The 15659-nt window shown below is 37.4% G+C and overlaps 3 protein-coding genes across 6 annotated transcripts; 1 reads left to right on the top strand and 2 right to left on the bottom strand.

Annotated features, from left to right (window-relative positions):
* Positions 1 to 1494: 1494 nt before the first annotated feature.
* LOC131323459 (uncharacterized) lies at positions 1495 to 6536 on the top strand. Of its 4 annotated transcripts, none has more exons than XR_009199190.1 (5): positions 1495 to 1809; positions 3671 to 4995; positions 5160 to 5232; positions 5814 to 6025; positions 6098 to 6536. XR_009199190.1 is itself a non-coding variant. In XM_058355264.1 (5 exons), the coding sequence occupies exons 1-4, from the start codon at positions 1720 to 1722 to the stop codon at positions 5983 to 5985; spliced, it is 1644 nt and encodes a 547-aa protein (XP_058211247.1). In that variant the 5' UTR covers positions 1497 to 1719; the 3' UTR covers positions 5986 to 6025; positions 6098 to 6536. The 4 variants fall into 4 exon arrangements, 3 of the variants coding, with proteins under 3 accessions (XP_058211248.1, XP_058211247.1, XP_058211245.1); XM_058355264.1 differs by having other exon boundaries at positions 1497 to 1809; positions 5830 to 6025; XM_058355265.1 differs by having other exon boundaries at positions 5814 to 6536.
* A 75-nt stretch (positions 6537 to 6611) lies between these two features.
* On the bottom strand, positions 6612 to 11168 carry LOC131323460 (ras-related protein RABB1c-like). Its single transcript, XM_058355266.1, has 6 exons — positions 10803 to 11168; positions 9391 to 9530; positions 9082 to 9164; positions 7731 to 7935; positions 7562 to 7630; positions 6612 to 7026 (listed from the first exon to the last, which is right to left on the bottom strand). The coding sequence occupies exons 1-6, from the start codon at positions 10846 to 10848 to the stop codon at positions 6934 to 6936; spliced, it is 636 nt and encodes a 211-aa protein (XP_058211249.1). The 5' UTR covers positions 10849 to 11168; the 3' UTR covers positions 6612 to 6933.
* Positions 11169 to 13199: 2031 nt separating this feature from the next.
* Positions 13200 to 15078, bottom strand: LOC131323461 (heavy metal-associated isoprenylated plant protein 16-like). The gene is made up of 3 exons (XM_058355267.1): positions 14789 to 15078; positions 14571 to 14652; positions 13200 to 13632 (listed from the first exon to the last, which is right to left on the bottom strand). The coding sequence occupies exons 1-3, from the start codon at positions 14792 to 14794 to the stop codon at positions 13367 to 13369; spliced, it is 354 nt and encodes a 117-aa protein (XP_058211250.1). The 5' UTR covers positions 14795 to 15078; the 3' UTR covers positions 13200 to 13366.
* Positions 15079 to 15659: the final 581 nt, after the last annotated feature.

Raw genomic sequence — 15659 nt, 5'->3', positions numbered from 1 at the left:
GTATAGGACATGCTGTACCAGTAGTATTTCTGTGTACATAATTCACCCGAATCATCCCCTCACGTCAACTACAAAACAAACTGGTAGTAACTTTTAATCCCATTCTAAAGTAAATCCACATTCAACCACAAACAAACGAATCCTTAATGTAAAGCATGGGGTTAAAAGCGCAACGCGATATTCGGAAGAGAATAAATTTTACACGGACCCTCCGTGTACACGGGAGGGTCCGCCCAACCAATTAAAAGTAAACAACTCAGCTTTTCAGGGCCGGCAATTTTTTTTTCATTTAGGATCCAATAGAGCAGAAATTCGATTATGAAAGCTTTAGAGACAAAATTTAACTATGACACTTTAGAATAATATGATCAGAATGACAAGATCTTTGAACCGGTTCAAACGGATTGAAAATTGGAGCACTTAACTTTTTAACCATATTTTTTAATATAGAAATAGTCGACAAAAATTAAGTACTCCAATTTTTAATCCGTTTGAATCAGTGCGAAAATCTTATTATTCTGATCATATTATTCTAAGGGAACATAATTAAATTTTATCTCTAAGGCTCTCATAATTAAGTATATACTCTTTTGTTTGAAACTCTATAAAGCAGGAACTTGATTATGAGAGCCATAGAGACAAGAATTAATTATGACTTTTTAAAATAATATTATCAAAATAATAAGATCTTCGCATTGGTTCAAAAAGATTGAAAATTGGAGCACTTAACTTTTTAACTATATTTTTAATATATAAACAATTTAAAAAAATTAAGTGCTCCAGTTTTCAATCCTTTTGAACACCAATGCGAAGATCTTATTATTTTGATAATATTATTTTAAAAAGTCATAATTAATTCTTGTCTCTATGGCTCTCATAATCAAGTTCCTGCTTTATAGAGTTCCAAACAAAAGAGCATATACTTAATTATGAGAACCTTAGAGATAAAACTTAATTATGTTCTTTTAGAATAATATGATCAGAATAATAAGATTTTCGATTCAAACGGATTAAAAATTAGAGTATTTAATTTTTGTCGACTATTTCTATATTAAAAAATATGGTTAAAAAGTTAAGTGCTCCAATTTTCAATCCGTTTGAACCGGTACAAAGATCTTGTCATTCTGATCATATTATTCTAAAGTGTCATAGTTAAATTTTGTCTCTAAAGCTTTCATAATCGAGTTTCTGCTCTATAGGATCCTAAATGGAAAAAAAAATTGCCGACTGTCCTTGCAAAGCTGAGAAAAGCTGAATTGTTTACTTTTAATTGGTTGAGCGGACCCTCCCGTGTGTACGTATAAAATTTATTCTCTATTCGGAATACTGGGAAAGATGTAAAATTGAAAGAGAAAATTTTAGAAATTTCCCTTTCTTTATTTGGTTTTCTCAAAGAAAGATAAGGGAGATTTTCAAATACAAATAAACAAATGCAATAAACTTTCCTTCTCATTTTCTTCTAAATTATTTTCTCTTCCTTCTTCCATTTCGTTCACCGAGTTCGGAACAGTTTGCCAGAGGCTTCCCGTAAGCGTAACCCCTGGACACGCTTTTCGCTATGTAAATATAACGCGCGTTCGTCACACTCGTTTCTCCTCAACTCGAGGACTGCCCTTGAAAAAAAAAACTCCTCGTCCTCTTCCAAATTCAAAAACCGAATGAATGTTCAAAACCAGAGAGGAGAGTTGTAAATGAAGGAGGGTTTTGATTTTTGATGAGATGAAGAAGAAGAATGTCGGAGGAGGAAGGGCAAGGCTCTCCAAACTCCATCCCCAACCCTCCGCCATGGCTCTCAGTTACCTCTGCCAGGTACTAACACCATCTGTATTGCGCATATGATATGCATCCACCATGCGTTGCTCGATCCTCAGGCGGTTTGGGTTTCTTTCCCTTTCGTTTTATTTTGCCTTATGAATCATTAAGACTTTGTTCTCCTTAGCTTTTTGTGTTGGTTTTTTGGTTCTTGTTTGTTAGTTCAGCCTCAAACTTTTTGGTTTATTGATTTGTCCTGATGAGACGAATCAAAAAGTAAAAAATGGACTTATGCCCAACTATTTTTTAAAATATCCAAGAAAAATCCGAAAAGCCCAGTTTTATTGGATTTTTCTAAAAATATTAGGAGTAAAATTTTTACTTTTTCGATTGCTCTCGTCGGGACAAATCAATGATCCAAAAAAGTTTGGTGCAAAACTAACAAAAGCGAATTTTTTTTGAATAAGGACAGAACAAAAAATTGCCCGAAAAGCTAAGAGGAACGGGGGCTAAGTATTTGTATGTGTTGTCAATTTGATTGGAAACCTAGTATTGATGTTATGTGCTTGATTTGTGAAAAGAACTGAATATCCTTTACTGCAGTGGAGTTCGGCCTTCTCTCTACGCAACGCAATGTGAAATCCATCTCCAATAGAAATTTTGATGCTTTTTTAGGCTAAGGTCTAAGGGAGTGTTCCAAATTCATGTTTTCAGAAGGAATTGAAAACCTTTTGGAGATACCATAGGAATAGTACGTATTCTGCGGTTGTCTATGTTGCACTTATCTTGTTTTAGTTGTGGAGGGTGTGTACGTTATAAAAGTAAGTGAAGCGAGTGAAGTTATGCATGTTTATGTCTAGTTATAAACTTCATAGTTAACGTGCGCTTGCTATACTGCTATGCTTTTTTTGTGGTTCCGTTTGCCACGTTATTGCTCACTTGTTACGATTTTCTATGGTATTGGTAATGCACTACTCTCACTAGATATGAACATGTGTGTACAATACGCACATAATGTTATGAATTATTTGTCTAGTTATATTTTGGTGCTTGTTACTTACTCAGTTACGAAAATGTTGGTTAAACCGTTAACAGTGTGTACCATAGCCTTCTCCATGTACTTTCTCTTAAAAGCCTAAGTGTTTGGTTTGAATTTTCGAGGTGCTGCCATTGATCTTTATTTATTTATTTTTTTTTTTGGAGAAAGGCAGAAATTTATAAAAGGGACCAAGCCCAGAACCTCAAGGAAAACCTTGAGAAAGAAAACAAACAAATCCAACTGGATACATCAAGAAAAGCAACAGCCTAGCCATTACAAAGAAAACAAAAAAATTACAAGAAAATTGAATCTGAAATTTTCCACTCACAACAAACTCTGAGATTGTCGCGGTTTTTGAGCTCACGTTTCCATTGATCTTTATTGATCATTTAAGCATGATTGGAGAAGTATTGCTGTTAGAAGAAGGTGATTAAACTACTTCTAAAATGCAAACCACGTACGAAAAGTTGTTTGGTGAACTAGGTGATGAAGAGGGGGGAAAAAAGGATTGTAATTTTATGGGTGAGAAAAGGAAAGAAAATAAACGATTGAATTTTCTCTATGGACGAGTTAGAGAATGTAGGATGTGTGATTGCAATATCAATAAGATCCACAACCATCACTTTTTGTTTCTCAATGTTTCTCACCAAATCTCCCCATTTTTGTGAGAAAAGAATTATCTTTCTTGCCTTTCCCTCTAAATTTGGAGAGAGATTTTTATTTTTCATTTCACACCAAATCACTCACACCGAATGGGCAGTTACTAAAATGTCTAAATGTAAACTGTAATGTTTGTGATTTCCTGTTTTGCTGCAGGGATTACTTGTTGTTGCTAGGACTTAATTTTGATAACTCCTTGTGTTTTCATCATCTGCACAGCCTACTGATTCTGAAGCGCAACCAGATTCCGGACCCGGTGGTACTAGGGTCAATGAAGCTAGTAATGATGGTCAGTGTGGTACAGTAGCTGAAACCTGCACTGATAGTGATCATAATAGCCAATGCCACGAGTTGGCTCCTAACACAACTGGCGAAACGGTTGTCCTCACAGAGCATTCTTGTGGTTTGGAACCTCAGGAAATATGTGGGCCTGAAGAATGTTTGGAAATGGATTGGACAGAAGCAGAAGTTTGTATAAAATGCGATAAAGGTGGCAAGCTGTTGGTTTGTAGCGACAGTAACTGCCCTTTGGCTGTTCATGACGAGTGCATGCACTGTTCAGCTCGGTTTGACAGTATGGGAAACTTCTACTGCCCTTATTGTTCGTATAAACGAGCTATGTTGGAAACACGTAAAGCAAGGAAAAAAGCTATGTTGGCGAAGAAAGCTTTATCGGTTTTTCTGGATAAAGGAATGATGAATGGTGACCCACAGAAGAATAAGGCAGAGAGAGATTGGAGGAAAGAGGTGAAGGCATCAAAAACTGTGGGAGATACAAAAGCTGATAATAGGAGTAGGCTGGATGCTGTTGAAGCGGACTACCATTTCATTCAAATAGAGGAAGATCAACGTGAAGAGACATTTGATGTCTATAGAGGTGCCAAGGCATCAGCTGTGAATGAGCAAAATGATGTTGTGAGCAGATGTAGTCATAGTGCAAGACCGGGGGACGGCGCTCAGCATAAAGTCATGATTGAAGAACATATGCAACAAGGGCCAATTATTGCATGTGGCGGAGATGGTACTTGTTGTACGGAAGAAGAGACGCGGCGTCAATTTGAAATTGTACAGGTTGATAAAAGTGCTCAAGCAGAGCATCCAAAACTAGTTGACCACCAAAATGAGAGATTGCTTCAAGATAAGCAGCAACCTGACCCATTGGGTGCTACCCTTGTAGAAAAAGAGACAGAATTAGGTAGTGCAATTCATATATCAAGGGAATTGGACAATGCAGATGTAGTTAAGGAGCATGAAGGCAGCAGGCCAGAAGCAGAAGCCATGCAAGATCAAGAAAAAGGAGATACATTATCCTCCAGTGGAGACGACTTCCAACAGGATCCTGCAGAAGATAGTGATATATCGCATGGAGACAATGCATATGTAACGTATGTTTCTCCACAGCAGAGGCATATTAAAAAGCAGAATCAAAATGGCATACAGAGTCCAAGTGTTGACAGCCCAAGGAAGTCAGCAAGGAAGCTAACTAAATCACATGCAAATGTGGTGCACAAAGAGAAAAAGAATGCAACACCCAAATCTAGGCTGTGAGTAATTTGTGTATTCATAAGATTGTTAATTCTTTCATCTGTAGAGGATTTGAAATGATTACATCCATAAGTGGAATTTATAGTTTTGGAATTACTATGTTACTAATTGAACTTTCACCTTTTTTTGCTTTTTCCCCTGGTCTTCTATTCCTAATATGTAGCACAAGCCCAACGCTTCCTCGTGCACGGCGTAAAAAACTACCATGGACAGCTGACGAGGAAGAAATGCTCAAGGTATGAACTCTAAACAGATGCCCTCGTATTTCAACTTGTTGAATGTAGACAAAAGAGGAAAGTTAAGAAACTCAGATCAATACTGTTATGGACAAGTAAGTTGGAATAAATTAATGACACGATGAAAAATTTCAACTGGCTTTTGAGTAACGTTTCCCTTCTAGCAGTTGTATCCATGATCTTACCTACTCCATTTGTAGTTGAGACACACTATTTGCACTTTTGAATCACGATCCTTGCAGTGTAGAAGATGCTTAGGCAAGCTTTTAAATAGAGGTATATATTACCTTTGGGCAGAAATTGAAGCAGGCCTAGTCACGGGCCACAACATTAACAGGCAACCAAAAGTCTTTTCAGTCATGGAAATGAAGTGAATCCTCAGTCTTCATGGATTCTGTGTTCTGAATGTTAATTCTTTCTTGGTTATGAATGCAAACAATTCCGCCATTATATATATTAGAGAGGAGCTGTGCATTACCAAAATAGCGGATTATTTGGTTATTGTCACACCTCGCATTCTATATCTAAATGCCCATTAATTTGGTTTTTGCCCCAACTTACTGCCATCTAACTGCATTTAGCTTTCTAATGCTGCAGGAAGGAGTGCAAAAGTTCTCAACCATGGTCAACAAAAATCTCCCATGGAGGAAAATTTTGGAATTTGGTCGTCATGTTTTTGATGGAACTCGCACCCCAGCCGACCTCAAGGACAAATGGAGGAACATTCTTGTCAAAGAAGGCTCAACAAGATAGCTCAAGTATACATAGCATATGGCAGACTAAAAATCAGTAGGTAATCTGTAACACGTTTAGAAGGTCAAAATCTTTTGTTCCTTTGTTCACGTTGGAGCTGCTTCTGCTGCAGTTTCCTATATGGGTTGGCTGAAGAGGATCGAAACTAACATCTGTACAGAGGAGGGTGTACTGGTATATAGAAACCGTCCTCTTTTTTGTGGTTTTTGTTGTTGCTTGAACTATGTTTCTAACGAATCGTGGAGGAAACGAGTTTACAGAGAAGGTAAAATGAGCCAATGAACTTGTTCTTGTACACATGTTTTCTTTCATTTTCCTGTTTTCTTTGTCAGTTTTCCAAAGTGATAATGAGGGTGGATGTGCTTACCGGATTAGCATTTTCTAAGTTTTGCTAATAGCGAAAACACTTGATAGAAAGCAAGACAGTCAACACAGCCTGTAAATCATATTGGGATCAGCTCTTTCGCTGGCATTTGGATCGGTTGTTTCGCATTTTATGTACATTGTTTAGTGTGCTCGGTTGAGGCTTTATTTGGATCGGCTTTTACTAATCCTTGTCAAGTTGGTATTTAACTTGAATACGCCTTAGTTTTGGCTTGCGCCTTCAGTAAAAGAACAATAAAACATGAATAAAAGCCTCTGAATAACATTTTTTGATCAATTACATAATTTTAATCCACACATAATTATCCAAGCAGTAATCAGGATTGCACTAGCTGTCAACCTTACACAGCACTGTGATGCAGCCGCCTTTTGCAATAACCGAATGAATAATTTACTTTTTCAGCTACCTATGATAATGAAAATTCAATAGTAGCTGTCAACTTTACACAATCAGGAAAAAATAAAGGGGAAGAGAGAGGCACACAGGATATTTACGGCATTAATATAAATGCAAAAACAAACAAGCAAAAGAACGTGAATGGTTTTGAGGTGCTTGTTCCAATTTCAACTGCAACAGCTCCCGGCTTGAGAAGCAGAGGCATCTCTACCTCCTGATGGCCCCGGAATACCACCGTATCCAACTTTTATCCCATAAGACTGCCAAAAGAGATACAAATCACGAGAAATTTAGTACCGGAAATTATACCTGCCATCCAATTAGCATTCTCTAATTTTGTGAATGACAGGATAAAGTTTCTGATACCGAACACATGCTGATTAGCTGGTTAGGCAAAGTAAAAGTGCTTGGCTCACAAAATTAATGCTGTGTAAGAATATGGATATGGAGGGTTTCAGAACTTAAAGGACAAGATGCAAGACAAAATTGAGGTAATTTTTTCATTGGAGGCTTGGACTCCCGATTACTTTGCTCTTCTTCTTCTTTGTTTTTTTTTTCTATTGAACGGCACCTTATTACTTTACTTGATCCAAATAACTCAACAAATACATGATCCAAAAACAGAGTTGGTTCAGATAACAAGGGGAAGCAACGTGACTCGTGCTTATGACTAATCCTCAATACGAGGTTTTGTCATTCTAGCAACACACCTCCACCTTGCATAGTTGCATGAGAGAGAGAGAGAGAGAGAGAGAGAGAGAGAGAGAGAGAGAGAGAGAGAGAGAGAGAGAGAACCTCATTGGACACGTCAAATACTCCATCATGAATCTTCTTGTAGATTGTTTGGGCTGTGCTTATAAATGCCTGCACAAAATTTTTCTATCAGAAAGACCCAAAGAAAATTGACTGGAAACAAACACCAAGAATGAGCGGGGAAAAAGGAATCAGAAAGAAGATTAATCACCTCCTCGACGTTCTGAGCAGTTTTTGCAGAAGCCTCCATGAAGATCAAGCCATTTTCCTTGGCAAACTGCTCACCTTCCTCTGTGCTTACAGCCCTTCTATGAGCAAGATCACACTTGTTTCCAATAAGCATGATACTCATGTTCGCATGTGAGTGCTGCCTTGCATCCTCCAACCAGCTTGCAAGGTGATTAAAAGTTTCTCTCCTGAATACCAAAACAAAAGAATTGTCCTTGCGATCACTAAAATCTACCATTGTACACCTCTTACGAATAGGATTTAGAGATTATTTTTGGTAAACTATAGGTGCTCCAAGAGATCAATCAAAAAGCTCACTCAAAATGGGTAGGCAACCACTCACAATGGTATGCTAATTATACGTTTATGTGTGTTCAAATAAAATTTTATGCGTTTCTGCTGATGAGCAATATTGTGCTATATAAGAAGATCCATAGCATGCTATAGAAGAAGACATTGCAACAGGGGCATCTGCACCAAGCAATGTGCCAAAGCCGAGGGGATATCACTGCCACTGGTAGAAGGATATCTTCCTACTATTTCCTGGAAGAAATCCAGACCCATCTCACGGTCCAGAATTCCATTTTAGAACAAGTGCTATCCAAAGTCCAAGCGTGTTTGACCACAAAGATTTCACATTACTTCTGCTTAAAATGCTGCTTCTCAGTAATAGATAGGCGATCCAAGTCTGAGATAATCCACATTTTTACAATTTTGTAAATCTCTCCCCCTCTCTTTGGGGGGTAGGCTTGACATAGAAGTAAGAACAAAACGATACAAACTTAATCTCTCTTTCTTGTCATAACCTTCAGCCTAACTAACTCCGATGAATTGGAGGGTCCTTTGAAGAGACTTTAAAGCACTCTTGTTAGTAGCTTGTTGGGAGTCTAAAGAATGCAATCCTTTCCTCAAACCGATTTCTTGATATGACTGATCTTTTTAATTCATGTGAAGTGTATAGGGCCTTTCTTAATGCCTTCTTTAATCCAATCTAACTTCTCAGAAACATAAATCGTGAAACACCGATCACCAGATTGCAGTAGGACTTCTTTCATTTTGAATATCATGGACTTAGAAACAAATCTAGGTTTTAGGGAGAAACCTTTTTTACAAGGCAGTCAGTCAGCATAATAATACCCCAGATCCCTCTCATCATAGATATTTATGAAGAATTTTGAAATATGTAAATTCAAATAACAATTTTTCATCTTTCCAGATGGGCAATTGCAAAGAGCAATTAAAGATGCATATGCATAAACCTACTTAATCGATGTAAATTGGGATATAGAACGTGTACATTACAAGGGAAACAACTAACAAGAAACCAAGCGTACCTGGTGATATCATAAACTAGTAGTGCACCAGCTGCGCCTCTGTAGTATGACCTAGTAATGGACCTGAATGATTCTTGACCGGCCTGACAGCATGCAATGATTTTCAATTACAAAAGTGTAACAATTCTCATAAACAGTGAAAGAGCTCTCAATAGAAACCATGCAACTAAAAAGTTCTAAAATAAGGAACAACTAAAATTTTTGTATTCATGTATATCACCAATCAGCTACAGAAAACAGGGTACTCTAAATCAGACAGTTCAACAATGGGGGGAAAAACCAAAGGGTAATGAATAGAGCAGAAAATACCGTGTCCCAAATCTGCAGTTTTATTGGTTTGTTGTCAATTGTGACCATTCTGGCCCCAAACTCAACCCCAATGGTTAGGTCATGCACTGGCTGAAACCTCTTATCAGTAAACTGCAGAAGAAGACATGACTTTCCAATTCCTGCATAATGAGAAGGAATCAAACTATTAGAGTGATAAACCACCAACTCGTCTAAAAGCTTTTAGAGAGAGGACAACTTTATTATTTATATCTTCAGCACATCCCCTCACGCGTAGCCAAGCTCTCCTCAATAAATAGGCTAAACACATATAAATATTTTTCTTGAGGTAGGCGATGAGGATTCAACACCTATGTTACATGGATCCTTCATTTTGGCTCAAGTACCCGTGTCGATGTGTGCGACACCCGTATCCTTTTGGACACTCGGATCCTCTAATTGTTAAGATACTTACAGAAAAGGAAAATCAAATTAGCTAGAAAAGAGATATTTCGAGTATTTCATATAGACAGGAAATAGGGAAATATCAAAAACATAATTTTCTTCACCCTTTCTTGTTTAAATACATTTGTAAAACATAGTTTATGATACATAATCTTAGAAAATTATGCAATATATAATACAAACAAGAGTTCAGGACGTGTCTCCGTACCCAAGTTGGGGACACATATCCACGAATCCTAAGATTTAAGTTTAGGAAGGTTCGACACTTGGACTTGCACCCGCACCCGATACTCGCACCCGACTCCATGTAACATAGTTGAACACGATATATTGCCCTAAGTCACATAATGCGTGTGCGCAAGTGAGAGAGTGTCTTTTACAAATATCCCAAAGAAAAAGATTGCAGTCCGTTTGATAAAGTTTGATTAATATTGCTTCATTGGCCTGAACCAAGGAATCCCCTAGGCCTTAGGTATCATGAGAAATGGATTTTGTTCTATCCTTGATCACGAATTTGTCTATGAAAGCTACAAATTGGAGGATGAGGAAGTCCTCTGAGGGGAAAGGCGAGTTAGTCAATCACATGGTTTTGGCTCCTAGAATATGGCAACCTTGGGGCTTTCTATTTGATTGGATTGAAAGGCCAAATCAATTGGGTACTAAAATTCTTGAGAGCAAGAATTGAGAGAGCGAGCACCGAGTGTAGGGCTCACATTGAAATGGGAGCGACAGGCCAGAATTATGTGACTAAGCTATTGCCTGCTTTGATACCATACGAGATTGTTAACCACCCAACTCATCAATTCTATCTTCTCCACGTAGCGATTAGGAAACAGTAAGATTAAGATAAAAAGAACTTTCTTGTTTATATCTTCAACATCAAATCAATTCTATATCAAACAAATAGTATAAGTGTATAACGCATCATTAGGTTAAGAAAGGTACATAAATTCGGATAATATCACAGAAATTGAAGAAATAGAAGCTACCGGTATCTCCGATGATGATGTACTTGAAGAGGTAAGCGTACGACATCGATGATCGGACCTTTTCGATTTTGCTCCAAAAAGGACGGCCCCAAATTTGGACGAATTGATTTCGGAATTGAATTGAGTTTCGACTTTCGATTGAAGAACAGTATCGAGCTAATTACGAGGATATGTATGTGTGGATTAATTATATACAGATAAAGATACAGAAGTACGCATGGAAAACGTTTGTGAATCCGCAACCAAGACGGACGTTCCTTCCTTCCTCCCTCCCTCTCCTATCTGTCTTCGAACTTCTTAGAGGAGAGAGAGAGAGAGAGAGAGAGAGAGAGGGGCCCCGGTATGCTTTCGTGGATTGCAAGCCCAGTGCTGAGCTGTCGTTTTTTTTTTCCTTTTTTAATCCTTCACTCAATTATCATTTTCTGATAATGAAAGAAAAACTAATTATCATTATGCCGCAAAAAAATTAATTATCATTATCAACAAAACACAACTTTATTTGGGTGGGTACGGTAATCAGTTTCTTGAATCTCCTAAATTCACCCAACGAGGGTTGTCTTCGCTAGTCGGGAGTTTGCTCTCACCCTGGAGGTGTGAGTTCGATTCTCGAGAGTGGGCCAACCAGTTATGAAGTGAGATCATGTGGGTAGTCTCATGGACGAACCCGGTGATCTCCCCCTAGCTCCTAGCTGCTTTTCATGAGTGTTGGTTCTCTGCGGCCGATTTAAGTAGATTACTCTCATCCCCATATGGGGGTGGGAATACTACCTATGTGTCGGGGGCAAAAAAATCTCCTTGATTCATTGCATTTTGCATAAAAATTTCCTATTATGTTATTTTGACTCTTCCGTTCATAAGACATTTGACTCAAATAGTATTTCTTTCCAAATTAAAGTACGTATAAAGTGGATACCTTTAAACTTTATTTTCACTTCCAGTTGGAGTTTGCCAATTTGGTGAATGCCACACTACACAAAAACACCAATAATTATTTTGAAAAAGGTGGGAAGGAGGAGAAAAGCAATGATCATATCAAATCATCCAGTCAGGAAAAGAATTGTCGCATTAATTTTTTTTATCCATAATCAGCTCTAGGTTCGGCCATACTTAAATAAAAAATAAATGATATTGGTATTTCTAAAATTGATGTATGCACTTCAAAATTAGTGTAATTCCAAAGTCACATTTTTTTGCTTTTTGAAGTGCCTTCATCAATTTTTAAAATGTCAATATCATTTTCCTAGATAAATTCTGCTTTTCTTGTATTCCAGGAAAAGAGTCTTTATCATTTTTCTTAGCAAAAGTTAAATGATTTTTTTTTTTTTTTTGTGGTGAATGGAGACATTTTCTTACTTATAGTGCACTTTAATTTCATGAACAGATCGTCTTCGATTTGTTCCAAACGCTAGAGAGTTAAAGCAAGTTCATTTACCGAACCAGACTAAGCCTCAAGTCTTAATTAAATGTAGTCGACTACATGAATCCGTGTTTTTCATCGAACCCTATCAAGGGCATCGTGTTCCGTAATTTCCAGTAAGCCTAGATTCTTGCATACTACCACTTCGATCTAAGGTCAAATTCGGTCTACCTCTCCTCTTAGTGCCATCATCTACCGTAACCATATCCTAACTACTGCGTCGACGGGTCCATTGTAGAAATGACCAAACCACTTTAGTCTGTATTCTCTCATCTTAGCTTCTGCTAGTGCTATCCCTACCATTCCACGAATGTTTCGTTTCTAATTCTATCTCGCAAAATCTTACAACACATCCATCTCAACATTCTCATTTTGGCTACGGTCATCTTACTCACATATTGTTTTTTTCTTAGCAGCCCAACACCCTCAGGCCTCTGTCGTGTAACGTTGTTGGCCTTAAGGTATAAGCTTGTTCATCTATTCTTTTCTAGTGTCATAGTCCTATTTACTCGATGAGAAGAACCAACGAATGAAAAGTAGAAGTCAAAATTTTGAAGCAATTCCGAAAAAGACTACAAAAAGCGCGCTCACTGAAGCTGCGGTCTTTGAAACTTATAAATTTAGAATTTATTTCGGTATTTTTTATTTTTTAGTAACTTCTTGTTTAGACTTCCGATGTATTTTTAGGGGCTAATCATTCATCTCGATGAGACGAATTGAAAAAGTATAAAAACATGAACCGATGTTGAAAAAATTCAAATAAGACGAGACTTGAAGCTCTAAAAGACGGCTGTTTGATACTTTTTTTTTGCTTTTAGTGAACTTTTTTTGCTTTTGGTCATAATTTTACACTTTTTAGACTCCTCTTGTCGAGATGGATAATTAATCTAAAAAAAAAAACATGAATCTAACAAAAATTCAAAAAAGTCGAACAAAATACACAAAACAAATAAATAAGTTAAGTTTAGACGAAGTCAACCTAAGTCCCAAAATAAGGTATTACTCATTATGCCATTATGGGAAAATTATTTATTAGTCCAAACGAGAGAGAGAGAGAGAGAGAGAGAGAGAGAGAGAGAGAGAGAGAGAGAATTCATGATGCTCCAGTCCAATATCAACATTCTTCTCTTGATTTTGTGCACCAAAGTCACATGATGGAACAGCAAGCAGGGTCATCGCTGCCGTACTTAATCTCCTGCACATAATAAGGCGCAGGGAAAGCCAATTGCGGTATTGTAGGCTCCTTTTCCTTGTTTTCGGTTTTCTCTTTCTTCTCCTCTTTCTTCTCCTCCACCGCTACCAGATCGGCAAAGCCTACTTTCTTTCTCAACGACATCGCGATTGCAACCGCGTCGATATCTTCTCCGGTTACCTCTATTTGGTCCTGTTCCTTTAGAGTTGCTGATTCAACCCCTACAACATCACACAAAATTAAGAACACGCATAAAAGGTGAACTTGTATACTTTTAACAAATTAAGTCTAATATTATAGACACCAAAACCCCCAGGCCAATCCCTCACCATATATGCCTGTAACAATATAGAACAGCATATGTATACAAATATGGACCGACGTTGTAATTTTTAGGGTTAATCATTCGTCTCGATGAGACAAATCAAAAAAGTATAAAAATATGGACCGATGTTAAAAAAGTTCATAGAAGACGACACTTTAGAAACAAATTGATACTCTTTTTCGTCTTTAGTGAACTTTTTTTTTGTTTTTGGTCATATTTTTTTTACTTTCTAGACTCCTCTCGTCGAGACGGGTGATTAATCCAAAAAACGTAAATCTAACATAAATTAAAAAATTAAAAAAAAAGGAATAAAATACACAAAAGGAAGAATAAAAATAAGTTTTACGACAAATAGGTGTACCGGTGGACTATTTGGAGCCATACCTAGCAATTCTATATCGTGCTTTTAAAATTGTTAAACAACGAACATATGGATAAAATAGTGCACTTTTCGGTGCTTCAATTTCGCGTGCCCTAGTGACTTTGTATATGTAGCTCCTAAAGAATATGAACTTGGAGTTCTGTACGTCCCGACTTGAGTAGTACCCACGCTAGTGGAGGTGCGCTTAATTAGACGACTTGAGTAGTACCCACGCTAGTGGAGGTGTGCTTAATTAGACGACTGGTCGATCCGGACATCTAAGTTATACTAACACAAACTATAGGTAGACTCGAACTCGAGTATTAAGCCTGCGCGATAGAGATTGAAGCACCTCGCCCTACTACTTCATACTTGAAGGTGGAGTTAATTTATTTTCCGCTTGACCAAAAAAAAGAAGAAGGTGGAGTTAATTTGGCGCCAAAGTTGATTATGGTGGGTATGTAAATTTGTACCTGAAACACCAACAACAATCTTGAGGGCCTTGGAGCGCGACTTCTGCCCATTCATGGAGCACAATTTAACCACCACCTTTCGCTGCAAATGAACAACAAACAAATTACAGTACTCAATGAACTTAATTTGCAAATATTAGTATACATATATACACATATGTGTTGTGTGTGCGTTGGTATCTGTGTCTTTAATTTTTAAGCAAAAAATTGTTACTTACCTTCATGGTCTTGGTTTTCTTGAATTGAGTATGACAAACGCGTTTGAGAGAGAGAGAGAGAGAGAGAGAGAGAGAGAGAGAGGTTTATTTGAAGAAAGGACTTGGAAGTGTGACAAATATAGAAGACATAAGAAGATGCCAAGAACAGTAGCCAAGCGAAGCTGGGCGTGTCGTGGGTGGCGGGGCGGGGCGGGGCGGCCCCTCTTGCAAATAGTCGACTAGTATTTGGTGGAAGATCTTAAGGAAATAATTTCACACTCTCCTCTAATCCTCGTGTACTACTACCTACACACTTTTGACGTTGTCGAGTCGATCCTGGCTTTATGGAACCTCAAAACGAATCTCAAAAGGAATAATAACCAACCGGTCCTACTTGTTTAGGGGTGAATTTTTGTCAAATAAGTGCATGTCTCACTAAGTCCGCTATTTTCCATGCTCGCATTTAATACCCTACCACATTTAATACCCATTGTCTCTCTCTCTAAGTCCGCTATTAATTGTGAATTTAGATTGTTACTTATAAATTTAGACAATATAAAACAGACATTGAAAAATAAAATTTTAATTTTTTATAATTTTATATTCAATTTTGGTCTTTATTAATTGGATCTCTATGAGTAACTTTCAAATATATAAATTTTATAAACAATAAATATGTACAAAAAAAGTTATAAATATTATTTTAAACTTTAAAATAAAAGAGTGGGGGGTGGGGGGCGCGGGGGTGGACACAAACAACAGAGAGGACAGTAGGACTTCAAGGGAAAATACGTGTGCACATTTGTTCGTGAGGAAATATTTTCTTATCAACGAAGTTCTTTCTCTTCCTAAAAAAAAAAAACCCAACATCATCGTAACACAGGTCATCTCT

This window comes from Rhododendron vialii, chromosome 4a (assembly GCF_030253575.1).
Source record: "Rhododendron vialii isolate Sample 1 chromosome 4a, ASM3025357v1".
Classification (NCBI taxonomy): domain Eukaryota; kingdom Viridiplantae; phylum Streptophyta; class Magnoliopsida; order Ericales; family Ericaceae; genus Rhododendron; species Rhododendron vialii.
Note: the sequence above shows the minus strand (reverse complement) of the source record. Positions and strands in the feature narration are given on the sequence as shown.

Bases quoted from the DNA above. Each gene is read 5' to 3' on its own strand.
- LOC131323459 (XM_058355264.1), top strand. From the start codon at position 1,720: ATGAAGAAGAAGAATGTCGGAGGAGGAAGGGCAAGGCTCTCCAAACTC. The intron at 1,810-3,670 runs GTACTAACACCA...TCATCTGCACAG, and splicing joins CTCTCAGTTACCTCTGCCAG to CCTACTGATTCTGAAGCGCA. The intron at 4,996-5,159 runs GTGAGTAATTTG...CCTAATATGTAG, and splicing joins GCAACACCCAAATCTAGGCT to CACAAGCCCAACGCTTCCTC.
- LOC131323460 (XM_058355266.1), bottom strand. From the start codon at position 10,848: ATGTCGTACGCTTACCTCTTCAAGTACATCATCATCGGAGATACCG. The intron at 9,531-10,802 runs GTAGCTTCTATT...CTCATTATGCAG, and splicing joins CATCATCATCGGAGATACCG to GAATTGGAAAGTCATGTCTT. The intron at 7,631-7,730 runs GTGATTAATCTT...AATTTTGTGCAG, and splicing joins CTGCTCAGAACGTCGAGGAG to GCATTTATAAGCACAGCCCA.
- LOC131323461 (XM_058355267.1), bottom strand. The intron at 13,633-14,570 runs GTACAAATTTAC...GTGATGTTGTAG, and splicing joins GATTGTTGTTGGTGTTTCAG to GGGTTGAATCAGCAACTCTA.